Raw genomic sequence first — 25695 nt, forward strand, 5'->3', positions numbered from 1 at the left:
TCAGAACACAATGAAACATTGGTGTTAGTTGGAGACATTTACACAAAGGGTTTAATAGAGTTCAGGTCAGACCTGCTGGCAGGTGATTTTTCCCTCTCTGCTGATATAGTCTCTGGAAAATCCACTTTCTAAGACGTATTTAATGAAGGCTGAAGCATTAACAATGAGTTTGCACAACAGAAATTAAATGTTGGTACTTTTTTTTGGGAGTGACATGTACGGAAGGAGGATTAGGGCCACCGGGAAAGAAAAAAAAAGGACAATGGGAAATTCTGACTTTAATCTCAGAATTCTGATTTAAAGTAGATAAAGAGATAGGTATAAAACAAACATTGGTTTTTACCCATGACCCAAATGAACACCCCCCCCCCCCCCCCTAACACATGATGTTTCTACTTTAAATACTTCTACCATAATCCATCTAAAATTTCCAAAAATTGTTGATACCTGCATCCTAAATCTCAGAACCTTGGAAAAGATTTTAATTATGTCCTGGTAAGTGCAATGTAGGCTTAGTTACAAAGAATTCAAAACTTCCCATTAATTTTCTGTAACCCTTGTGCTATCCTAGGCACTTTACCATTGGGAGTTGGGTCATCTAGACCCACTAGACAGTGCGCTGAACCTTTTTTCTTTAATGATTTGTAATCTTCACTGGTGTCCATGGATTACATGAAATCATTCCACCTTTGTCATGGTAGGGAGAACACGTCACTGCAAGGGTGGGGTCATCTAAGATAGCACAAGGGTTAACCCTACAAAAGCTTTGTTAGGGGTTGACCTATAAAATCCTAATTGCATTAGTGCATATGCCTTAACTATAGCCTCATTATTTTTCATATGAAAATAAAATTTTAAAAATACACAAAAGGTGCTGCCCTGAAATACTGTAAACATTTTCAAAAATGCACACATTTTAACATTTGTAAACTTAAGCTAAGAAATGGTGGAAACAAAAGAAAGAAATGCTTTAGAAATGTAGATGAAGAAATTTTATTCATTTTATAAAAGTCTCAAATGTTTAACAGAGTCCATTTACAACAACTGGGAAGTAGAAGAGTTTGCAAACACTCAAACATAAAATGTCCCATCAGTGAAAATGTCAAAAATCTGTTCTGACCTACATTCTGATCACAATTACAACTGATTTGTACACAATAAAGGGATATCTTAAAAGAAAAGTTGGTGACTTTGGAGTAATTGTGGGATAAAACACATGCAAGAATGAGACATTTTGTGTTTTCATTGAAAAATGAGAAGAAAAGGTCAGCGAGACACACTACAACATCAAATTGAGGGGATGCCGATATTGTTTTCACAAAACCTGAAGTTTCTGGTATTATCAAAAGCTAAAGAAAAGTCAGCTTCAACTTTGGAGAAGTTAGGTTTCAATCACAGTGTGCTTTCAGCATACACTTTGCATACAATTTGTTGCTGTAGTGTGTATGTATGTGTGTGTTTTCTGAGTGAAGCAACTTGAAAAAACCTATGATAGTAACTGCACAGCAGCTGAAAACAAAAAAAAAAGGAATTGCAGGACCAGTGTCAACCTGCAATCAGTGTTTAAATCAAACATTAACCTACAAGTTGGAAGAAAACAAACCCTATTTCATTAAACAGCATCAGAAATGGATTCTAAACTCTGCCAGCCCTTCATTAGTCCTGATCTGCATTTAGGTCTTGTTGTCCAGTCTGTACATTAAAACGCTTTGGGATGATGGATGAATTTTTTGGTGAGGTTACACATGTTTATGCATATTTCTATTCCCAACAGATGCAGTTGCCTACATTAAAAGCTTAGAATTATAGTAATTAACGTATTAATGGACAAAAAAATTGCATGATGGAGACTATAGCCTAACAGGTGAAACAGGTTTTTCCTTCTAAAAACATGCTTTTATTTGTCCTAAAAAAAAACTAAAAAAAAAACATATGGATGATATTTGAATTAATCAGGAAGGTTAGACATAACTAATATCAATAAATATAGCAGGTGAAAAGTGAAAATTAGAAAAACTACAAAAAGAAAACAGATGGAAAGATAGGGAACACCTTAAATTCCTTTTGCTCATTGATAAATCCTACAAGCAAAACACAATTACCAACAAAAAAGAAAAGACAATTCCAAGCTCACCCATGTTCCAGTAGCCCTTAGAAAGACAGATTAAAGAAAATTTCATGGTGAAGGAGGTTCTCCGAGTCAAGTAGGTAATGTTTCAACATCATCAAGTTAGAGTCCCTCTATTGTTTGAATAAATATCATTTTGACACTAAGGGGTCATCCTGTAGATCTTTAAGGCAACCTGCATTTGAATGTGAGAACAGGAGTGTGGATGTATGACTGTGGGCTTTCCACAGCAATCGGCTTTTTCTGCGTGCATTTACACCCACAGCCTCACCCCCCAACCATGGGAAAACCAGTGTGTCTGACAGTCTATGTCAATGAGTATTATTGTTGCACTGGTTCGTAGGGTCCACACTAACGCGAAGCAGAATATTAGTCCACTCCCAGAGCTCGCAGCTGTCTCTCGATCTCATCGTCAGAGATAGTAGCTTGTTTGGAGGAGGACGCCGCGCCTGGGACGGACTTCCCTGCAGCTGGAGCCTTGATCATCTGGAAAAAAAAACCGACATAAAAACTGCCGTAAGCCAGCATATCCGGCTTTACATAAAACCACCTGCTGAAGTTTTGATCAAATATGGACATGCATTCCTATTCCATGTGAAAGAAAATCTGTTTAGACCAATTTAGAAGTTAGCGGAAGGTCACTTTGAATCCAAGGGTGTAACAATTGACTTAATCAATGAATCAATATATGTTCCTACAATGCAAGTAATAGAAGCACCCTTTTACTTTTTACTAGTACAAAATCACTTAAAAAATAAATAAATGGATTATAATCTATATTAGGCCTGCACACTAAATTGCAAATTTATTAATATCACAATATGAAGCATTAAAGTATGCATATCCCAAAAGACAGCGAAAATTGCATTAAATGGTAAACATAAATGTTCTAAAACAACCTTATGAAGCTTGAAATATTTAACGAATCATATAAAACCATTTGTGCATTTGACCAATCAGATGGACTCGTCTTATGATAGATGTTCACCTCCTGTGTAGACCAGGGTCATTTGGAGTACAATTTAAGTTATGTTGACTTTTATTTGTATTAAACTTGTTGGGGTGAAATTGAAATGATGTTTTGGTTGTTTTGTTTTATCGTGCAGCTCTGATCTACAGTACAGACCGAAAGTATGGACACACCTTCTTATTCAAATGAATGGGAAGGTGTGTCCAAACGTTTGGTCAAATCTGTATATGATTATTGATTGATTATTTTACTAGAATGTAAAAACAACCAAGTGCCTCACAGCAGACAACACACATGTAATGGGAGTAATAAATGATCAAGCCATCATTACAGTCCAATGTGTGGAAACAATTTCCAAAGACACGTGATCATACAGTAAGACAGGGCTGAACGTTATTAAACTAAAATGTGAATAGATTTGACATTAATTCTTGTTTATTTCTACACATATTTAATTTACACTTTATTATCTATCAAGAAATACAAGGAATGTGAATAACTTTACCTGCACTGCTCAGTATCCAGGTATTTATCTATTTATCACACTGGTGTAATTTTTGGCTAAAGATGTCCTGGATTGATTTTAGGTCAGTGAATTGGATTGTTAAAAATGAACCAATATTAATTATGAATTGAATAGTCAACAACAAATTAAAATATCAATCGAATTGTTGTCAAAGTACAACCCAACTTGGCTCCATCACTGAAGTAACATAGTGAACTTCAAATCTAAATAAGAATGGCAAAGCATTACAAAGCCATATAATTCTATTTTTTGTTTTCTTGTTTGTTGGTTGATGATCAAATATTCATATAAAAAGTAACTTGAATCTGCTGTCTGAAATTGTTATAACATTGTTTTTTACGTCTCTGTGGGAATTCAGGCCCGTTGGTAAATTCGTGGGGTTTCCCTAATAAGAAGTAATTACTCATGCAGCCCCGCAGGGGGCGCCAGACACACAGCAGATGGACAGCCTTGCAGTTACCACATTGCAAAGAGCTGAAGGCGAGCCCCACCATGTGGCAGCTGGGATGCATTTTAACAGGCGAGTACTTCTTGTTCTTCTTGCCGGGGGTTATGTACGCACTAAAGACTATTTAAATCTGGAACATGTACCGTAAAATGACGTGTTTTACTCTAAATATTGTTCTGGCACTTCAGGTACTCAAGTTCAATGTTCTGAGTAAAGAAGACATTTGCTTCTTACCTTTCCTGAGATCTCAATTCCAATCTCATCCAAAACTTGACTGACAATGTCCTCAGATTCTTCTTCATCACCAGATTCATCAAAAATCTCATCTAGGGTGTCGTTGACTGGACAGACAGAAAGGAGAAAGAATAAAAAAAAATGTGTTTAATTACAATCCCATTTTTTGGGGGGGGTAAAGCTGTTTTCTTGCATTTATTAAACTATTTCTTTTTCTCCTCAAACTAAAAAGCTATTAGCAACCTAATCTAGTAAGTATATGAATCCCAGAGCTGTGTGTTCTTACTCATGTCCTCAGTCATGCCCATCTTCATATTCTCCTTCTGGAAGTCCTGCATGGTCTTCAGGGTCTTCTGTGGATCCATCTTTTTATTCACAGCTTGCATCGTCTGTAGACATTTTTATAAGAAGGTAAACATGGAGGAAGAAATTGTAAGATAGGATGGATGAAAAAGACAATTTCTGATTGTGCAGATTCATCTAAAAACACAAGAAATCCAAAGGTGCTGGTATATGCCAAGTTATGAATGATATGCATGCCTGAAAATATTTACAGTTTAAATGCAAATACTTCTTTTCAAAAGATTCAAACATTAAAAACATGGGTTTTTAATTGGGTAAATTCTATGCAATTGTCCTTTTTTAGAATTGACTGTATGGTAGGTTTGCTCTATTTTGATCATGAGATCCCAGTGCCAGCAGAGCTAAACAGGTTTGGCCTGCCAGAACCCGCTGGCCTGAACACACAGCAAGGCCCGTCTCGCCTCAGCTGACACACATCTTAGTCCTGAAGCTGCAGTGATGGCCAAGTACACCATCAGACGCTGAGGCTTTTCAAAAAAATAAAAATAAAGACATATGTTTGGCATTCAACAAAGTTTTTTTTTCCCCTCCTGGCATTTTTTCATACACCTCACTGCCCTCCATTAATTTCAAGAATAATTATAGTTGACCCAGGCGTGTATGCCGTACAGGACATCACTCCAAGCCATTTACTACCATTTACTACAGTGTCACACTTCATTACCAGGCTGCGACGTGCTTTTAAGCATCAGAACATACATTCATTTTAAATCACAAGTTATTAGATAAAAGAGTTAACCTGAAAATGTCTACAACTGTAACTTATCTGTCTAGAAATGGAATCGTGACTCGTTTAAAAGAATCTGAGAGGCTAGGCCAGCACAATAAGTCGCAAATTTATGGTAACCTCAAATGTGCTAAAACAATCTTACAGCAGCTTGAAGTATTCAACAAATCAAATGAATCCATTTATGCATTTGACCAATCAGATGAAGGTCTTTTATGTTAGATGCTCATCTCCTGTGTAGACGAGGGTCATTTGGAATGTCATTTAAGTTGCATTGACTCTTATTTAAATTAAACTGTTACAGTGAAATGGAAATTATGTTTTTGATTGTTTTGCTATTTGTTCATGTATCGCAAGTTATATCGTCATCGCAATATTGATCACCAATATAGCAAATTACGAGTTTTCCTCATATCTTGCAGCCCTACCAGTGGCAGACAAAACGTTTCCTACGACTTAATTTCCTAAACACACTCTGGAAGGGGAGGTTTTCGTCCCCTTCAAAACAAAATCATCACGATTTGTTATCAAAATGTGGCTCCCTAAAACCTTTATCCATCTCTGCATCTATAGAATGTAAACATTTCAAAGTTCTGACCTCAAATCCGTTGATATGTTGAGCTTACCTTGGCGGTGGTGGACATGGCACCAGCCATCTTCATTTGAGAGTTCATAACCTTTGTCTGGGTGGACATGGAGGTCACCTTGGAGCTGACGGCGTACGTCCGGTTCTTCTGTTTCCTCAGCTGAACTAACTGCTTGGCGAGGATTTTGCAAGCTTCCCGGTTACCGCTTTTTGCCATCTTTTTGATCTCCAGCTCCTGGAAGGGAAAAGAAGTAAACCATGAGCACCAGTAAGGCTGGGTATCCCAGCCTGCAAAACACTGAACCCATTTGAGTTTATTTCACTTTTTCACAATTAGTGGACTTTTAATAAGATTTTATTTTATATTTTTATCTTTTTTTATTGATTTATTTCAAGTATTGTAGTCAAAGCAATAAAGAATTTACACATATTTATCAAACTCATTACAGAAATGATGAAATGCATAGATTTATCTCTTTATATAATATATACACTCACAGTTTCCTTGGATATAAAAAGTTTTTATCATATTTACCTAAACTAAACTGAAAATCTGAGAAAGAACATCTATTATTCCATCAGAAACTAATAGAGAAGCTATTTTATGACTACAAGATACAATAAGTTGCTTAAATGAAATCCTTAATTTTATAAATTGATACCGTTGTGAAGATCAACAGATTTTATTTAACCATAGCTTTCGTTTTTGTGCGTGTGTCGTAAAAAGCCATAATGTGTATAAATGTGAGGGTTTTCATGATGAAATTGTCCTCGATAAATTTCCAGAACAGAAGTGGTGGCAATACAGATCAAATGCAGGGCTCTACACGCCCCATCAGTCTGCTGAAACTCACTGAATCCCACACAAACAAACAAATCTAACGCTCAGTGCAACTTCCTGTATCTACTGAAGAGTTAAGCATCAGCAGGAGGAGAAATGGACCACTGCTGCACATTTCATTAAGTTTGTGAGTAAGGTTGTGCTGTAACAACGAATGGCTTGGTTCATTACAGAGTAAGCTGCCTGCTATAGATGACATTTACATCAAGAACACCTCAGTAAAGTCTGGATTTGGTCTGTCAGAAAGAGGTAACACCTAGATTTAACTACGGTAAGCAAAAAGGTGAGATAGCAATGGTGGAAAAATCTTGCAGGGGATTTGAATGATTTAGTAGTCACCTGGTCAAATCAGAGGACTGCCCGCATTTACGGAAAAAGCAAATAAATTAGATCTCAGCCTAAACAGCCGTCCTCTAGGATGACAATGGCCAGATTCATTAGGTTTAAATAGTAAAATGAGCAGCTTAGGCAGCATGAGACATCACTTAAGAGAGTCCAGACTTTAACCCTACAGGAGAAGCACATCACTCTCGATTTCGGGCTTCTGTGTTTAAAGCTCATGTTCCTGTATGGCTACCCAAGTTTCTCTGACCATTTTCAGGATCTATGTACAAAACATGCATCCATTAAATGCGCGTTAGAAGTTAAACCAGGTCAAACTTTGACTAATCACAGACTTGGATTTGAAAGAGACGTATGAATGGCGATACTTTTAATTCACGGAAGTGCCAACGGTTTGAAAAGTGATCATGGAAGAGAAATTAATAATTCCCGTTATTGCCAAATCAGATTTATACGACACCAAGTCTGTCATATATCGGAGCAGAGCTCTGAAAGAAAAAGCTTGGAGCAAGATTCATGAGATTTGCACCACTTCGACATTTTGCACCAAGCCTACTCCAACTGTAGGTGATGTACAACAGTAGACAAAGAAGAAGAAGCCCCTCCCTGCTCGTCCAGTGTCAACACCATAGATTAAATGTGTATCCGAGAACCCTCATTTAGCGCGTTACAACGTGTCAGGTGTGTCTGTAGCTTTACAGTTTTATTGGAGGAAGCTTCCGGCTGCAGTCCCACTTTCCCATTCCATGTTTCCCTTTAAAATTGGCTCATTCAAGTAAACAGCAGTTAATGAAATGTTTAACAGCCTTTTCTTAATGTATGAAAAATCAAAGTTAGACAAAATGCTTCAGATTACATGCCCATGATCTCATACTTTTTAGGTTTTTCTGCCATCATGTGAGAAATTGTGATGAAACAATTCAAGCTGTCTTCTCACATTTTGATAGAACCTGTTTTCTAAAATGTTCGACAAAGTTGTAACTTTGTAAATATATAAAGAAGAAAATCTCCGTCAATGATGTGATGAGAGTTTGACATTTTCACAGCCCTCCTGATGCGGTAGACTGACAGGAAATTTAAATTAAAACCATTTTTAAACCACATTGCATTAGAAATACACACAAATATTTGTAAAACAAATCACTACAAACCTCTATAGACTGCAGCATTCATGACTACACGCACCGTAAACAAACATCAAGATGACCAGCTAATGCGTTTAGCTTTTGGGGAAGAGTGCTGCTGTCTGCAGGGAGTCCATGTGCCGTCAGTGTGAGAGGCGCAAAGCGATGAGCGTAAAGCTCCTGTAAACCAGCCAACCAGCCCTCCCAGCTGCAGCATATCTTGTATGTTTACTGTGTGTGCTGAAAGCATCCCGTTCAAGAATCAAAGTTCATACATTTTTAATGTTTGATGCTGCAGGAGAAATAGGTTTTCCTCACAAATGCACATATATTTTGTAGTTTCAATGTGTTTGCTGTGCTGTAAACAAGTGCATAGCTAAGGAGGATTTGTTTTTTTTAAGAAAAAGAGTTAAAAGTAACAACAATAATGCTGTTTTGAAATTCAGAACACGTCTATATACTAAAAGCAGGATTGGGGAGCAGCTTTTAATGTCTTATTGTGTCTTATTTGTCTTTGTACGAAGATAGGAGTGTGCAAGATAGATAGAGCTGTCCAGAATATGATTCACAGCAGCAAACAAATAAGGGGCTGTCAGGCTTTTGCAGCCTTCAAACAGAGAAGTTGCTGCTTGAGTCTAAACACTGAGGAGGTTTTCAGAGCAGGACAGTGTAACGCTAAAGCAGCCTCAACACAGATTTTTGTTTTTTGTTTTTTACAAGCTTCTCTGCAGATATGTGGAAGAGTTTCAGGGAAATAAATATGATTCCATACAAAAAATGATCATTTTAAAAAAATGAGTTAATCAACTAATTGAGAAATTACATTTTCCATTTAATCTTTGGCTAAAATTATTATGTTGGCGATTCATAAATGTGGGTCAGTTTCATGTCTTAGACGAGCTAGATTTTCAAGAAAACGAATAACAAAGATTTCAGAAAAAACAGACTAATTAGCAAAAAACCATTAATGAAGAGGAAAAGTGTGGATCCCCTGGGACGTAATTATGTCTGGGACGATATTTGCTCAATACGACAGGGCGCGGAGGCTGCAGTCAGCTTCTTTCATCTTTCAAAGAGGGGAAATGTTGCGCACAACTGTGAACACCGAAATTAGAGTGCCACTCTGAGTAAGGGCGTGCGCATGTGTGCGAGTGTATGTGTGTGAGTGTATGTGTGTAGCCATGCTTGCCTCAAGCAAAGCCACCACACCGACTCATTCTTGACTATTGTTTCAGACCCATCAGCCAATCAAAATCAGCCACAAATTATAGAAAGAGGGTGTAATGTGCATCTGGGGCTGTTAAAGGAAAGCTACATCTTTCCTCTTAATTTCAATATGTGTGTACAATTGTGAAATGCTTTCATACCAGTTGTTTTTCTTGCTTTTCCAGCGCAGCTCTGTCTCTGGTGATCTGCCTCTGAGTACCGCGCAGCTCCTTCGACTGTTCCTTAATGATGTCTGCAGAAAGTGTGTAAAAAAGGGGTAAAAATGTGGAAAGAAGTGGAAAATTACCATAAAGTAGATACAACTAAATTAAAAAAAAAAGATTGAACAGCCATCAACTTAAAATAGTACAAAGATCATATAGCTGTTCTCTAAAATTAATATATTTTGAATGAAATAGTTCAAAGCTGATGTTTTTTTCCAACGGATGTCAATGAATGTGCATAAAAAAACAGAAGGTACAGACTCCACACAGACATCTGTAGCCTTCACCCTACTAGACAACAGATCTGAATATGTGCGCCCAGAGGCATGTGAGATGCATCTTTGGAAACAGCTGCACATTGGATGCATACTGGTCCCAACAGCTGCACAACAGTGTTTTAGAAACAGCAAAAAGACATCAAGTATGATTGCATATTACACTTCATTCATTTTGGCAGAATTAAACCAAAGTAATCAAGGACTGCATCTACCTAAACACAAGTTTAAAATTATTATTTTTTTTTTAATCTGCAAATACAGGATTTTATTTTAAAATGCATTCTGAGGTTATGCTCTAAAAATATAGTATTATAAATCAGAATAGGTTAATTTAATTAAAAAAATGATTATAATAAATCAGAATAAACATTAAATTAGTTAAAAGTAAAGATAACACAAAATAGAAAAGTGCAAAACAGTTTAAACTTTTTTTTAACCTGCCATTCAGTTTAAAAGACATACAGCGCAGTGATTTTTATACTTCAGTTAAGACTTCTTAGGATTTGCTTTTATACTGTCAGTTTTAACAAAGTTTTTAAAAATCTGTCAATAAAAAAACTAACTTAAAAAAAAACTAAAAAAAACTTAGAGATCCCAGCTAACAGGTTGAAGAAAGTTGAGAAATGAAATAGAGGAAAAACACTATAAAGTCCAGCTTTAATGCTTCTTTTTCAATTTTGAAAAAAGGTAAATAATTATAAAATTGGTAGAAAATCATCTCTGCAACTGACCACTACTGATAATGATGCTTACATACGTATAAGGTGACGTGCCACCAACGTCTTAAAGTGGGAGGGATATCATCCTACAAATACGTGCGACCTAAGCCACCCGCCATCCAAATTTGCCAAATATCTAGAAACCACTTGAAAATGTGAGATCCATATTTTTTTTTTCTAAAATGAGGAATAGACACCAAAGAAAACTCATGAGAAGGAGACAGAAATTCAAACTTAGGAAACCTAACTACATCTGAGTGGATCAGAGGTAAGGCAGCACAGTGAGTATAATATGCGGATGATCGGTGTGGGTGAGGCTCAAATGAGAGGTACTGGGAGCGGTAAAAAAAAAAAAAAAGCTGTAAAAAAAAAAAAAAAGTTTCCCTGACCAACCCAGCATAAATCTAAACCTGATTCAATTCATTTTAATGTGTTTCTGCACACAGATACATATCTGGTACCAATCTATTTGAAATAGTTATATACATTTCTAATTCCAGCAATTGGGACTGATTAATTTACGGTGACCAAAAAATGTAGCAGATTATTCATCTTAACTAATTCAGACTGATTTCCAAACCTAAAAGAAAAATGTTAAAACATTTTTACTAAAAAAAACTGAATGAATGTAAAAATGATATCATATGGACAATAGTAAAATGATCTCGTCATACAAGCAGCATGACAATGATGTCACGGCAACAACCTCTCCTAAATTTATTGCACAATTTTAATATAGCACCTGACTGAAATTAATCTGCTTTACTACAGGGTTTGTGCGAAGAACAATATATCAGCTACAATATAACAAAAAATTATAATATTTATATGAAATGGGTACTAAAATAGTGTATGGCTTTTAGATTAACTAACACAGCAGTAAAATAAGACAACAGATACAGGAACAAGAAATTTAATTTTTGACTGAGTGACTAACATACAATATGCACTAGACTCGACAGTTTTTTTTAAGAGAATAAAATTGTTTCGCGTAGTGTTTTTTTTTTTTTTTTTTTGAAATAACCATTTTTGACGAAGGGAGAAATATGAATTATTCTATAGGAACAAGCAAATACCATTAATTAATCACCATTTCGGTGGTTAGCTCTTAAACAAGCTATGCAGTAGTTTAGCATTGTTAGCCTAGGACTGAATGAGCAAAAGCTATAAGCGTCGAGTAGCGTGACAGGTGACTCAACAACCTGTGAACGGGTTATTCTAGTTAAGTGAGTGAAGCTAATTTTCGATGGTAACAACTGAACAAGGAAGGCGAAACGCAAAGGCTAAAAACAACTTAGCTAGGTCTTTACTGGGACCAAACTTACCATCGACAGTCTTCTTCTTGAAAAGGGAAGCCATTTCGCCGCTCTATGTTTACTTTACTGCCGAGTATAAATCCTATGCTAAGTGAATTATGTCGAGAAAGGCTTCGTTTAGGCGCCAGACCCGGACACTGGATCAGTTTCAGCTGCCTCTCCTTCCTGGCTGACTTTTCTGTTGCCGGAGAGTTCCTGTCTCAGCTGACTCACTCAGAAGCTCTCTGTGACGTCACGGCGGGACTCGCATGCTGCCTTTGTGTTCTTCGTAAAAATGAAATCTCCTAATTAAAAATTAAAACAAAGTCAAAAATATGAACTGCAACCTATCATAGGTTAGTCAGCCAATATATACGTGTAAACAAGAAGTAGCGGAATACCAATCAATATCTTAGTTCCAAATGCTTTTGATGTAACACGATTATTTTGGATATAGTGGGAAATCGTGCTTAAAGGGGATATAAATGCTGTAATTTTAATAAAATAAAACACAATAGTGCTACAAAATATATATATAATCTTACATAGAAAAAACACATATTATTTCATTAGATTAAGCGAAATTAATATTTAAACACCTTTTTGCCCAATTTATCGTGTAGCATTTAAACGTAGCTGTGTTTGAAAAGCTGTTCAGAAATATTTTAGGAAATTAAGAAACAAGGCTAAATGAGAAAGATACATTTGTCATTTTCCTCTTTTAATTTATTGTTCATAGCCACAAACATTTTCATGTAAGAACGTTGTAGTAGTGAAAAAAAAATATTCCCACAGCTTTGAATAGAATTATAGATACTCCCAAACTCCATACACTAGTTTGTAAGGATATATCTCACTGATCTCATCCTGAAAATGTGAAACACACAAAGGAGTAGGACTCTGATCCATTAAACAACTCATTTTGACATGTTTTTCTGAACTGCCTTGTAGGTCAGAAGCAAAGGAGAAAAAGGAGTGTAGGAGGAGAACTCATCCCGGGGATGGTGGGAGATACCAAGTTACAATTGAACCACAAGAGAGAAAGGTGACTTTGAACACGTGCATGGAGGATGGGGAGCTCTTTGTTATTTTTATTTATTTTTTATTTTATCTTCAAGGAGGTGGATGCATGAGGGCTCTTTACGTCTGTGTCGGCATGTTGTCCTAAGGCGTTACTCTTGTTAAGGTTATTAGGGGAGATGGTTTGCACTAATCAGTGGAGGACTATAGGGACTCCTGCTAAACAGCCTCACCATCAGATCGCTCAAGTAGTGATACATCTTGCCCCAAGCACACAAAGGACCAACTAGTGCTAAGCCTTTGTGACTTTGTTGCTGCAAAACAGCAGCAACTGTATCAGTGCTTGAGTTCACGCAGGAGTAGTTTTATTATTCCACTTTTTGTCCCCTCTTTTTTTTTCTAAAAAATGAACAGTAATCTTTAATCGTTGATTTAAATAGACTGAAAGGAATATATCTAATAACACAGAAATGTGGATTTACATACTTTTTTGTCAATTTATGCACACTATTACACCTCCCTTAATGTTTGTGTGCTTTTTTAAAGGTTGTCACCTTGTAGATGATGATACTGTCACTATTCCTCAGATCAACTAAGAAAAAGATTTTTAAAAGAAACAACAGCCAATTTTAATTTTAGCACTACTTTCCACCAAAGTCTCCACTTTCTTCAATTATCTCTTTATCCCAATCTCGCTCCATCCTGTAACTTAGCCCGGAGCAAGCAGCCCTATGATGTTAAGGGACTAACTATAGAGTGTGTCGACACATACCTAGCAGAGTGAAGCAGAGAGAGAGAGACAATCATGTGTGAAATGAGATCTCAGCACAATCAGAGGGAGTTGGAGCCATAAAGCACATCAAGCTTTTCAGCTTTAAGGTATCACGTTACAAATTGCACAGATCTTTACTCTTGATGATGGTGAAGCTGTTGCAGTTCACTAACCACTGTGTATTTGTTTCTTCCACAGATGAAGCTAATCATGGACCTCAGGATATGAAGCTATACTCGTACCCTAACTACAACATAAATCACAAGCGTTTTCCACCGTGTTTTTGAACTTTTCCTTCTGGAAACCATTCTAAAGATAAACCATCCAGAACAACTGTAAAGAATCCCAATCAGCAACTTTACGTTTACCACAATGAGAAAACAAACCTGAATCATTGCTTTCCGACTTTTACAGCAGAGGGCTGCAATATCTACCAGACAATGAATTTCATTATTTTTCTATGATTTGGCCCTCCCAATAGAATTTTGACTAACCTCCCAAGGGCCTCCTCAGTCTGCGTGTCTCAGCCCCACAGCAAGTATACCATAAATTCTGAATCACAATGGAATACAAGATATGAATAGAAGATGTAATCCTCACTTCACTCCTGACAAACAACTGCAGTGTGACTTATGTCTGTTTGTAAGCGCAGAGACAACATGGACTGTGATGGTAGAAGTGGGATTTCAGCAGCTTTTCTGTTATAAATATATGTTACTGATGTCACATAAAACATGAAAAAAGGAGTAAAAGAACAGAGGAAGAAGAAATGCAGAGAAATTAAACATGGAAAAGACAATTATCAAAATGAATAAGTCAAGAAACTATTTCCTCTACTTTTCATTTGGAAAGTGGCAAAGCTGGAAACTACAGGGTGTTGCAACTGAGTGGCTAATTCTGAAATCTTGATTTCACATCGAAAGTTGTCTCAAACTGGATTATGTAAATACCATAAAATGAAACTTTTGTCTCTCCCTTTGTTCAGGAACAATCGGCTTTGAGAGACGTGGACACATTTCACCGCACTAAAATGCAGAAAGTGTTAGTGGAGGATTATAAATATTGATCAGTTTGTAAAAATATAAATTCCATTAATGATACATAAACAAAGAAATAAACAACATAATATAATTTAATAATGTTAATTCAATTCAATTCAATTTAATTCAATTTTATTTATATAGCCCAAATTCACAACAACAGTCGTCTCGATTCTAGCTATGATTTCCGGCAAAGTCTTTTATTTTTTCTTTATTGTTTCAAATTCTCTTTAAAATAAAATAAAAAAGGACTTTTATTGGTTTTATGTCCATCCATCCATCCATCCATCCATCCATCCATCCATCCATCCATCCATCCATCCATCCATCCATCCATCCATCCATCCATCCATCCATCCATCCATCCATCCATCCATCCATCCATCCATCTATCCATCCATTTATCCATTTTAATTCAATTGATTTTAATTCAATTCAATTTAATTTGTTTAGCCCAAAATCACAACAACAGTTGTCTCAGTGGGATCCATACCGGTAATTGTGAAGTAAAACATAAAATCATAAGGATCATAAATCCATCCATCCATCCATCCATCCATCCATCCATCCATCCATCCATCCATCCATCCATCCATCCATCCATCCATCCATCCATCCATCCATCCATCCATCCATTTATCTATTTTTAATTTGCTTTATTCCTGCTTGGGGTCACAGGGATGCTGTAGCAAACCCAGCTAACGAAGGGCGAAGGCGAATAGATAGGCAGATGAAACCTGGATAGTTCACCAGTCCATGGCACGGCCACAACTAATCCACATCATTTAATTCAAAATAATTTTCTTTTGTTAAACACTCTACAGTCGCAGGGCCAGATAGCCTTACAGCATGCTGTAAACCCATGTGAGAGGGAATCTTTGATATTACATGTATTCCCTTCATCCCAGCTGTCATAGATCAAATTTTGGGGTACATTTTGGCCACCACCACATAGCCAGACATTCCTGTGATGTTGATGACCATAGTCATCAACTTCACAGGAATTTTATAGACTATTTGAGGTAGCAGGGGAAATAAGTCTGGTGGTATGTTAGCTTGTTGGAATGGGGTGACTGAATTAGTTTCTGGCGAGGCAAGGCAATTGTTTTAGTTAATGAGACAATTTTGCAAATGAGAAGTGTTCCATAAAAACCAAGCTGAAATGAAACATTTTGGTTTTATAAGGACAGGTCAATATTAATAGAATTTAAGGTTCCCACTGATTATGTTGATCTACTATTATGCTTTTTTTAATTCAGTTTATAGCTTTTAAATAATGTTTTGACATTCAGATTTCAGCAGGACTCAAACAAAGTAGTGGAGGGAACAGAGGACATATGGAAGACAGCAGGTGTCTGACAGGGAGACGCGAGAGACAGAGGGAGTGTAAGAAGCAAGGAAATGGGGTGAAAGCAGCAGGAGAAGGAGAGGGCAGGGGAGTTTGGGATGGTCTAATAAATCGAGTGAGTGACTCCACACTCTTTTGCCTGTGGGACAAATCTAACCGCGTTCACCGGCGCAGTGCAGCATTTGGGAATTGTGGGTAATGAGAGATTATTTCCCCCTGTAGTGTTTGCTCATCATCCCTGCCACCCCCAATCTCCCCTGCCTCCGAGGAGGCACACAGTCTCAGCACCACACACACTTAGGAAGAAGTAGTACTCATATGCAGGTGTAAAATGACATGAATATTAAGAGAGATAAACTAGATGTGAACATACACTCCCCCGCAACCTACGGGCATGCTGTCTTTCTGAGTAAGGTCATCTTCAATGTATTATTATTTAAACCAGCTGCTGGCGCTTGTTTTGGAATTTCACACATTTGCACGATTCGGTGACCCCCACTCTTTCTTCCACAGGTCCTTTTTGCCTGGAGATATCAATCTGTCTAAGGGTACATGCGTCAAACCAGAGCCCTCTTTTGCCCCATCCCTCTCTCTTTTCACTCTCTGTTGTCTTCTCAGTTCATGTTCTTTTTTCCCCTGCAGCGAATGTGACCAAAGGAAGTGAGCCAGTTGTCCCAGCAGGAGCACAGCATCAGACGCGCAATAATCAGGAGGGAATTAGAGTCATTATGGCTAGAAGGGTAATGGAGGACAAGTCCTTCACTCCAAAAATGGGAGAAAGAGGTTTGTTCAGTTGTAGGAAACTAGATTTATTCTGTTGTATATATACTAAGATCTTCTCCACAAAAGAAAATAAAAAATATGAAAATGCAAAGGTAATTTTGCAACCACCTGCACATAGATGGTAAAATATATTTTTAATAATTTCACCATTTTTTTTTTATGATTCTGTCTTGCAAATGCTTCCAGGTCTGTGTATGTTCAAACTGAAGTGATTATTGTTTCAAATTTAACATTTTCAATTGCTTCAATCTGCCCCAGCACAAAAATGTAATACATAAACCTGAATGTGCTCTTCTAATGTTTGCAGATGTTCCTAATTTTGATCTTGAATTTAGTCAGATGTTTTTCCCATTTTTTGCCAATACTATCCAATAACTTTTTATTGCTTGATCAAGAATAGTGAAATACTCCACTGTAAAAACAGGCTTCCTTGAAATTAGTCAAATATTCTTTAAGAAAAAAGTCTTTAAATAAGCAAAAAGAAATCTGTCAATGGGGTAAGAAATGTTGTTTCATAAAGAAATATTAAGATTTTTTTCTGCCATTTAAAAACTTAGATAAAATTATTCTCCTGGCAAGAAAGGAAATAGGAATGCTTCTCTAAGCCGTTTTTGTTACAACTGGAATGATGGAAACCCAAGTGCAGAAAGGAATCAGGCTGAGTCTCTAGAATGCGCCAAAAAGCAATTTAATTAATGACAAAAAAATGTAGGTGGGAACAAAAATCCAATCTCCTCACTGGAGGGAAAACTGCAAAAGGTAAAAAATATGAACTAAACAAAGACACAAAAAAACCAAAGGACAAGCAGACCTCAGTGTCAGGTGAGCAAGAGAACCACAGAGCTAACAGGGACGCACCCACAATGGGGACTGAGTGACTTCAACTTAATAAGCTTAAATACAATGTGCAAGCAGCTGTGCACTCTTCCACAGAGAGTACCAGGTACAGGAGGGAGGAACCATCCAGGAGACGTGACAGCTGAGCTGCAAAACATAGAAGCAGTCAGAAACAGAACAAAAACACCAAACTGAGACAGTTTGACTTTCTAAAGATTCCGTTTTTGTCGTGTGACACCGTATTTCTTTGTGTAGTCTGTTGAGTTTTGTTTTTTTTTGACACATTATATGTAGTAGTATTATTATTATATCAGAAAAGTTTTATCAGAAAAGTAAGTTTTAAACTACCATAAGTTGTACTTATTAGAATAATTTCACACATCTCAAGGAGAAAAATGTCAAAACAATTGGCTCCTATTTTTTTCCCCTTTGGCCAAGATTTTCATACTTGTTCATTTTGTTTGAGCGGGAAGTTTCTTTTTCCAGAGTGACCCTCACATAGGAATTCTCCTCCGTTACCATGACCCTGCCTTTGAGTCTCCATCATCTCATTAACTTGTGGCGGGCAGCCTGAGCAGCTTCCATTATCTTTATACAGACAGAGCAGAAGTTAAAAATGGAAGATGGACTGAGTAATTACGTGCTTTTTAAGCAAGGTCAGCATGCAGACTCTGAACACACTGTCCAGACGGACTGTATAGGTTAAACACACAAAGCACAATGGAAACACTTTTCTTTGTTCACGTTTTGCAATTAAAAGTCTAATTTCAGCCATGAAAATGTGCAAAACTGGAGAGAACAATAAAATCCCAAAGTGTGTGATCTCTAAAATAATGAAGTCGATATAAGTGTTTTGTTTTTCCTCTTGGTTAAACATGTAAATTTTACTTCCATTAACTGCCAAATGACAGTCTTTTGTTCATTAATGGGATGTCAAAGTGCAAATTAGTTCACCAATTTGTTTTGTACCACTCTGCCAACCAAATGATCACATTCTGGTTGTAAAGTAGAAGAGTATTTGATTATTAACTCAGTTAGCAGTTTTTTTCCCCCTTCGAACTTCACTGTTAATGATTAAAAATACACTCACATTACATCAGTTTGTATAATGCAGATGTGTTAATGACACTTTAATTAGACTTGGGCTCTTCTCCTCCCCCACCACAGGGGCATGGAAGAAGACACATTTAATTAGACGACTCAGCATCATTCAAAATCATTGCAAAAAGTATTCATCTTAACTTTAAGATTCTATTTTACAAAACAGAAAAGAACAAGTTAAAAAAGACTTAAAAACATGACAAGAAATAAGAAGACATGATACATTGAAGTATGTGTTGCCTGAAAGTTATTTTGGAACATCTAATTTTATTTTTTTTTAAAGTGAATTTAGTTTTGTAGACTGAGACTTATAAATAAACTAATGATGTTTCAGTTTCACGATATGAAATTTCACCCTAAAAGTTTATCAATAAACAAAGAAAAACTATGTTACATTAAAAAAAGACAAAATCTTCAATCAACATGCAGCTGCATGGACATTTATTCTGTGTCACTAAAGATTTAAAAAAATAAAAATACTAAGTATAGGAAATGTATTTTTAACACCATCATAACAACTGGATATTATGTTGTAAAAAATGAAAGTATGATATTTTCCTCCTCATCAGCATATTGATCTTCTTCATCAGGTCATCTTGAGAGCTGGCTCAGGCAGGTGTGCATATTCAAAGACTCTCTACAGGCCAACAGAATGATGACAACCACAGAAAATCTAATGATGCTACGTTTTGCCTTCCTGGCACAACTTTCTCCTTTATATGTCTGGTCAAAAGGGAGCACATTTTGTATTTAAAAATATCTAAAAGAGGGGTTCAAATTATTTCAATTTTAATCATCCTGAAGCCTTTATTTTGTCCAAAGTTCTTCTTTGTGGGAAAAAATGCAAACCTTTTTATTTTTTTTGTTTTCTTTTGTGTCTTGAAGGAGCCAAAGTGTATTTTTCTGCGTTTGTTGAGATGCTTTTGTCATTTAATATCATGGAGGTTCAATAAAACAGATCTAAAGGTTTCACTAAATTCCTTCCCTAAACCATGTGATTTTCTCTACTCACCTGGTACAGGTAACACAGGTGTAGGTCATCAAGAATCTGTGCCCTAAGGGTTTTTAAGTGTGGGGAGTGACACACTGGGAAGGTTTTCCATGCATTTGGTAGTAATAATTTATAGGCTTTGCTTGTTCTTTTATCAGGCTAGTTTGGGTTAGGTTGCCTTTACCAGCAGTGATAAGTCATTTTTCTTTTTTCAGGCAGAGAATATTTTGACAGCATCAGAAAAAAGCTGGGATCCCCTCTCGTGTCCTCTACCTTATTTCACATGTTGTGACCCATCTTTGGTAACTATATTGAAGTGACTGCATATCTGGGCCATAACAGTTGGGAGAAAAGCAGTAATTCTTCATTATATTTCTTGTTCTTTCCCCTCTTCTTTCTCTTTTTTTCCCTCTTTAACATTCTTTAATATTCATCTTTTTGGCTCATTGAGGAGCATAGGAGTGACGTTCTGGCTTCTATATGTTTAGGGGAAACTCCTGAGATCTCTATTCTTGTCAGTTTTTTTTTTTCTTTTCTACAAGACAGCTAGATGCTTCCTTCTCTGTCTCTGACTGCTTTACTTCTTTGCTTTGAGAACACTAGATGGAGGTGCAGACAAACTCTGCACTGCTTCACAATATTTCTTTTTGCATGCTGATGCTCTAACTCAGTAGCTTTCTAATAAAAAATAGTTGGTGGCATCAAAAGGCATTTTTATAATTATTATTTTTGTTTCAAATGTTAGGACAATGTTTTAAATATCCATTAAATGCATATTTTGACAAACACCAATTAATACTTAAAAATACCCAGTTATTAAAGCAAGTATTTACCTCCAGTTTTATCACTACATCTTTAAAGGTAATCTTCTCGTGAAGGAATCATGAATCACTTTAGGATTAGTTTTTTAAATTTTAATCAATTTGTCAAAAGTTGAGAGACTTTGACATCAAACAAGCTTAAATCCAGACTTTGACAGAGCTATTGCAAACACTTTCTTTTCCAGGCACTCAGCTAAAGATGTTGCACTTAAGATCATTTGTATAAACGCACGTTTCAAATGTCACATACGTGGGTTTTTGTTTGACTCTTTATGCTACAGTTTGTGATGAATTTAAGCGGAACATTTATGTAAAAGTTTACATATTTTGTGGTTGGAAAACAAGCCCAAATCATCTCCCCTCTACTTCTGTGCTTGACAGCTTGCGAGAAGTCCATAAATCCTTGATCATTCACAAATGTCCGTGAGTAGTGAGGGAAAGCATCTTCAGCTTTATTCTGTTTATTCAAAGTGTTGGTCCAAGAGACACTGTAGAATATTTGACATATTGGGTTAACACAGTTTTACTTTGGGTTGTGTTGACTTTCATTTATTAAAATTATTTTCTTTTTTTTTTTTTTAAGAGGTGGCTTTGTGGTTAGTGCTCTTGCCTCACAGCAAGAAGGTCACCGGTTCAAGTCCCAGCTAGGGGACCTGAAACAGAACACCAATGGGGGACCTTTCTGTGTGGAGTTTGTGGAGTTTTCCCCAAAAACATGCTTAATAGGTTAATTGGTCACTGTAAATTGTCCATATGTGTGAATTTGAGAGTGAATGGGTGTGTGATATGCGACAGACTGGTGACCTGCCCAGGGTATCCCCTGCCTTCTCCCACAAGTGGCCAGGATAGGCTTTGGCAGCCCCATGACCCCCAAAAGGGAAAAAACAGATTAGAAAATGAATGAAAAAAGTGATATAAACTAGTGAAAAATATTTGCACATGATTATGTTCTGAATGGTTGTGTATTAAATGTTACTTCTCAGAGATGAGGGACATGCACATTGTGTTGCAAGTATACGGTAAAATCTGAGACTAAGAAAGACTCTATATATGTCTGTGGCTTTACTGGAAAGTTCTAAAAACAAAACAAACAAAAAAACAGAAACATGTTTTTAACCCTTGTGCTATCTTAGATGACCCCACCCTTACTTTGACGTGTTCTCCCTACCATGACAAAGGTGGATAAAGGTGGAAAGATTTCATGCAATCCATGGACACCAGTGAAGATCACAAATCATTGAAGAAAAAAGGTTCAGCGCACTGTTTAGTCGGTCTAGATGACCCAGCTCCCAATGTTAAAATGCCTAGGATAGCACAAGGGTTAATCATCTACTAAAAAACAGTCCATTTACAATATTCTTTGAGGAAAGTGGTTCGATTTTGAAAAACACTGTGAATCCCCTCAAGTACCATGCTTTCTTTAAAAATACAGTTACTAAAACTCAACTTTTCACTTTTGCAATTAATCAGCCACATTTACAGTAGAATTTCAATGTCCTGGCACATCTCAGTTCCACCTTGCTTTGTAAATGTCATATGCAACTTGTCAATAGATGGCAGCAAACAGCTGAAGTCCAAAAATAAAGTTGAAGAGAAATAATAATAATTATTATTTGTATTAATGTTTTTGTTGTTGTTGGGATGATTTCAATAATTTTTCACTCTGGAAGGGGTTCAAATAATTTCATAGACCTATAGTTTATTTGCATTTTTTGCACAAAAGTAAGCAAATCCTACATTCATATCTTAAGAGAACAATTGTCACAGAAACATTTTAACTGCATTTATTTTGTAGGTAAGACAAAAAGTGGAAAGTGTTTTCTATTTTTTCCTGATTATCTGTAGGTTGTTTGATTTTTTTTATGTCACATAAAATATAATAAACAGTGAAAAAAATAATGAGAATAGGTTAAACCGTTATCCGAAGATGCATTGAAAGGTGGAACCTGTTATTGAGGGAACACTTGGGATCTGTGGCTTGAATCCAGACCAGGCTTAAAGTCAGTCTCACATTTTGGGCCCCGAGATTCATATAAGTCCTTCCAAATTCCACTGCGCCATACAGACCCGTCCCCGATGGGCGTGCGTAATGGTCACAGCCCTCTCCAAATATAACTCCTCTTTCAAAACAGAGGGAGAGAAAAGGGAGTACGGAATTCTAGCCCAATCAAAAGCGGTTTGAACTCTTGCCAGGCCAGACTTTTGTTTCCTGGCAATAGAGTTCATCTTTTAGCTTTTTGATTCATTTTGTGGCCCCGGATGGTCCTGGTGCACTGCACAGCGGGAGGCGCATTGTTTTCATGCAAACTGCTCGACATGGTCATTGTATACGTTTGGGCATATATGGAGGCGCTCTTGGCTTGGAGGACACTGCCCGTCTAAAGTCTCAATGAGAGTTGCCCACAGTTGTTCCTCTCCTCTGACTCCCTCTCTTTTTTGATTAATTTGCTCCCTCGCTATGAGTTGCCTGGATGTGATGTTCCACCAGAACTATGGCGCGCACTATCTCCCTGCGGCGGCGTACAAGACGACGTACCACAACCACCATCCGCAGCAACAACAGGTGAGCAGCGCTCCTAAACAATCTTAAAGTGGGGGAACTCTTCAATTACCTCTAAGATTTTCTGAATGAAGAAGCGTTAAAAGGATTTTTAAAAAGTACAAATTTGAGCGCTTTTCGCGGAATATTTTTGTCAAATTTATGGCACAAAGAATAACTACTAAAAGTTTGTTAAAGTCCCTAACTATCCTGTGCTCGTTTTACTTTTTACTTTTTTATTTATTTATTTGTGCCACTGAAATGCAACTCTTACATTTGAATGATTAAATTCCAGTCTGAGGTTCAGTATTTAACTCAGGTCACGCGTGATGACACGGAGCTATTAATCCTGCGGTCAAATGGTGATGTAATGACAGCCTATCAGTCACAGGAATGTGAATCAGAGCTTTTGATATAATTGTAAAGTATTAATAAGAAAAAAGAGGTCATTTTCACATGACTTTCTGAGTGATTTTATGGAATGATCTTTAATGTGTGCAGGTTTTTGAACATTCTTGAATATAAAAATGCATGTGTGCCTGCAGGGATGATATTTTTTGAACAGGTGCCAACACAAAAATTATTCTGTACAGTCTATGAAAAAGAGTTTCTTTAAATTGTGTCTATTATTTATTATTATTTTTTACGATCGAAATGTTTTTTGTGTATTTGTGCAGAGGAAGCTAAATGTTTACAGTAAGATGCAAGAGTGCATGGAGCAACAGCAGCAAGGAGGAGGAAGAGGGATGCTGCCCAGGGATCAGGGCCTCCTGGAAGGTTCTGGAGTTGCTGATTTAGGAAACATATCACCAACCACTTTGGAGCTCAAAGACAGTTGTCAGCCTGCAGAAGCAGAGTACCTAAGCTCTAGGTGTGTGCTATTTACCTACTTTCAAGGCGACATTGGGGATGTGGTGGATGAACACTTTTCCCGCGCTCTAAGTCAATCCAGCACATTCAGCGGTGAGACTAAACCTATCAGAACTACTCAACCCTCTGCAGCTGCAAATTTATGGAAAGGTGAGTAATGAAAGCTTATTTTTGTGGTACAGTATTGTTTGTGATCATTTGATTAAAATGATGAAATGTTCCCAGACGGCGATTCCCGATCAGATGGTCAAGGCAGCTCGGCTTGGAACAACACTTTTACATCCCAAAGCAGTTCTTGCCTCCCTACTGTCTCTATCTCACTCCACCCAGAAGTCTCCTCCAGCCCTGTGCCTTTCAGTCCTCCGGATGGAGCCTTGTGGGCTGGCCATGTGCTTTCCCAGGCCAGCCTTCCTTCTGCAGCTCCATTCTCCGAGAGCTGGACCTACAGTCTGAGCCCCCAGAACACGAGCGCCTACTCCAATGTCCACGACGTCTATCATCCTCACGTTCGTTCCCACATCCACACCAGACACCATCACTCCATGCTTCACACTTACTCACCCCACAGCCCAACACTGGATCCCAGATTCAATGCATTGTTGCTGCCTGGTGTAAGGAGCCAAAGTCAGTCCACCTCCAGCACCAGCAGCTCCCCACACAGCGAGGTGGTGAAAACAGAGATGGATCCCAGCAGTCCCAGTCCCATTCCTGCAACCTCTGTCACCTGGACCCCTTCTTCTCTCCATGGTTCTCTGTATGACTCAGGTAAATGTGAGAGAACATGTGATGAAGATCAGTCAAGGATCTTAGAATGTGCATTCAATCAGTAAAAAGCTGTTAATATTTTTGCTTTGTGTTTTTTGTTCTGCAGCTCTTGATCAGACCAAAGTAAAGACGTCAGTTTGGTTCTAACTGATGTGATTCAGATGGAAAAGCAACTTGAACCAAAAATGATTGAAATGTCTGTTTGGCTGCCACACCAGCTCAGTAATGTCAACTTTACATGCAAATTAGCCAACTGTAGCTTTACCCGTGCATCACAGAATGTCCTCAGAAATATTTTCAGGATGAACTCAGGCTTGGACTCAGACATTGATGCTTTTGAGGGCATGTAACAACCCAGTCTCATCCAAAAATGTGTAGTACCATGTAAAGACGCAAAGAATGATTTTACAAAAGACTACTAGCTTTAAATACAGTAAAGCCTTCGTGCTGTTGATACACCAATGTGAGAATAAATGTGAGATTGAGTAGTTCTGTTTCAAGAGCTGGATGTCTGATCCACATTGTGTTTTTTTTTTTTTGTTTTGTTTTTTTAATTGCTGTAAATTGCTCAGTGTGCATGCACTCTTTCATGCCAAACTGTTGTGTGCCAGATAAATTCTGCTATTCTTGCTGCTTGGTTGCCACTATTTGTTGTTGTGTGTGTATATACTGGTTCAATGTGACAAATTAATACATTTATTAAACTGTTTATGAAAATCAATTTTTTTTCCTTTCTCCTCATAAATTGATCAAAGTCTTTCATTAAAAAAGTCAAACTTGATTATGCCTTTCTGCCT

At 37.2% G+C, this 25695-nt stretch overlaps 2 protein-coding genes across 8 annotated transcripts; one reads left to right on the top strand and one right to left on the bottom strand.

Moving 5' to 3' along the window:
* Positions 1-977: 977 nt before the first annotated feature.
* On the bottom strand, positions 978-12295 carry chmp2ba (charged multivesicular body protein 2Ba). The gene is made up of 6 exons (XM_004081694.5): positions 12042-12295; positions 9657-9748; positions 6023-6217; positions 4593-4695; positions 4307-4413; positions 978-2614 (listed from the first exon to the last, which is right to left on the bottom strand). The coding sequence occupies exons 1-6, from the start codon at positions 12073-12075 to the stop codon at positions 2498-2500; spliced, it is 648 nt and encodes a 215-aa protein (XP_004081742.1). The 5' UTR covers positions 12076-12295; the 3' UTR covers positions 978-2497.
* vgll3 (vestigial-like family member 3) lies at positions 10827-25619 on the top strand. Of its 7 annotated transcripts, none has more exons than XM_011489649.4 (7): positions 10827-10984; positions 12963-13910; positions 14002-16974; positions 19503-23287; positions 23941-24283; positions 24359-24898; positions 25005-25619. In XM_011489649.4, the coding sequence occupies exons 4-7, from the start codon at positions 23183-23185 to the stop codon at positions 25043-25045; spliced, it is 1029 nt and encodes a 342-aa protein (XP_011487951.1). In that variant the 5' UTR covers positions 10827-10984; positions 12963-13910; positions 14002-16974; positions 19503-23182; the 3' UTR covers positions 25046-25619. The 7 variants fall into 7 exon arrangements, with proteins under 7 accessions (XP_011487951.1, XP_078796287.1, XP_078796288.1 ...); XM_078940161.1 differs by having other exon boundaries at positions 12963-13056; positions 13130-13910; positions 14002-23287; XM_078940162.1 differs by having other exon boundaries at positions 12963-13056; positions 13578-13910; positions 14002-23287.
* The last annotated feature ends 76 nt before the right edge of the window (positions 25620-25695 follow it).

The sequence above is a fragment of the Oryzias latipes genome, chromosome 21, assembly GCF_053564925.1.
Source record: "Oryzias latipes strain Hd-rR chromosome 21, Olatipes_Hd-rR_3.1".
Lineage (NCBI taxonomy): Eukaryota > Metazoa > Chordata > Actinopteri > Beloniformes > Adrianichthyidae > Oryzias > Oryzias latipes.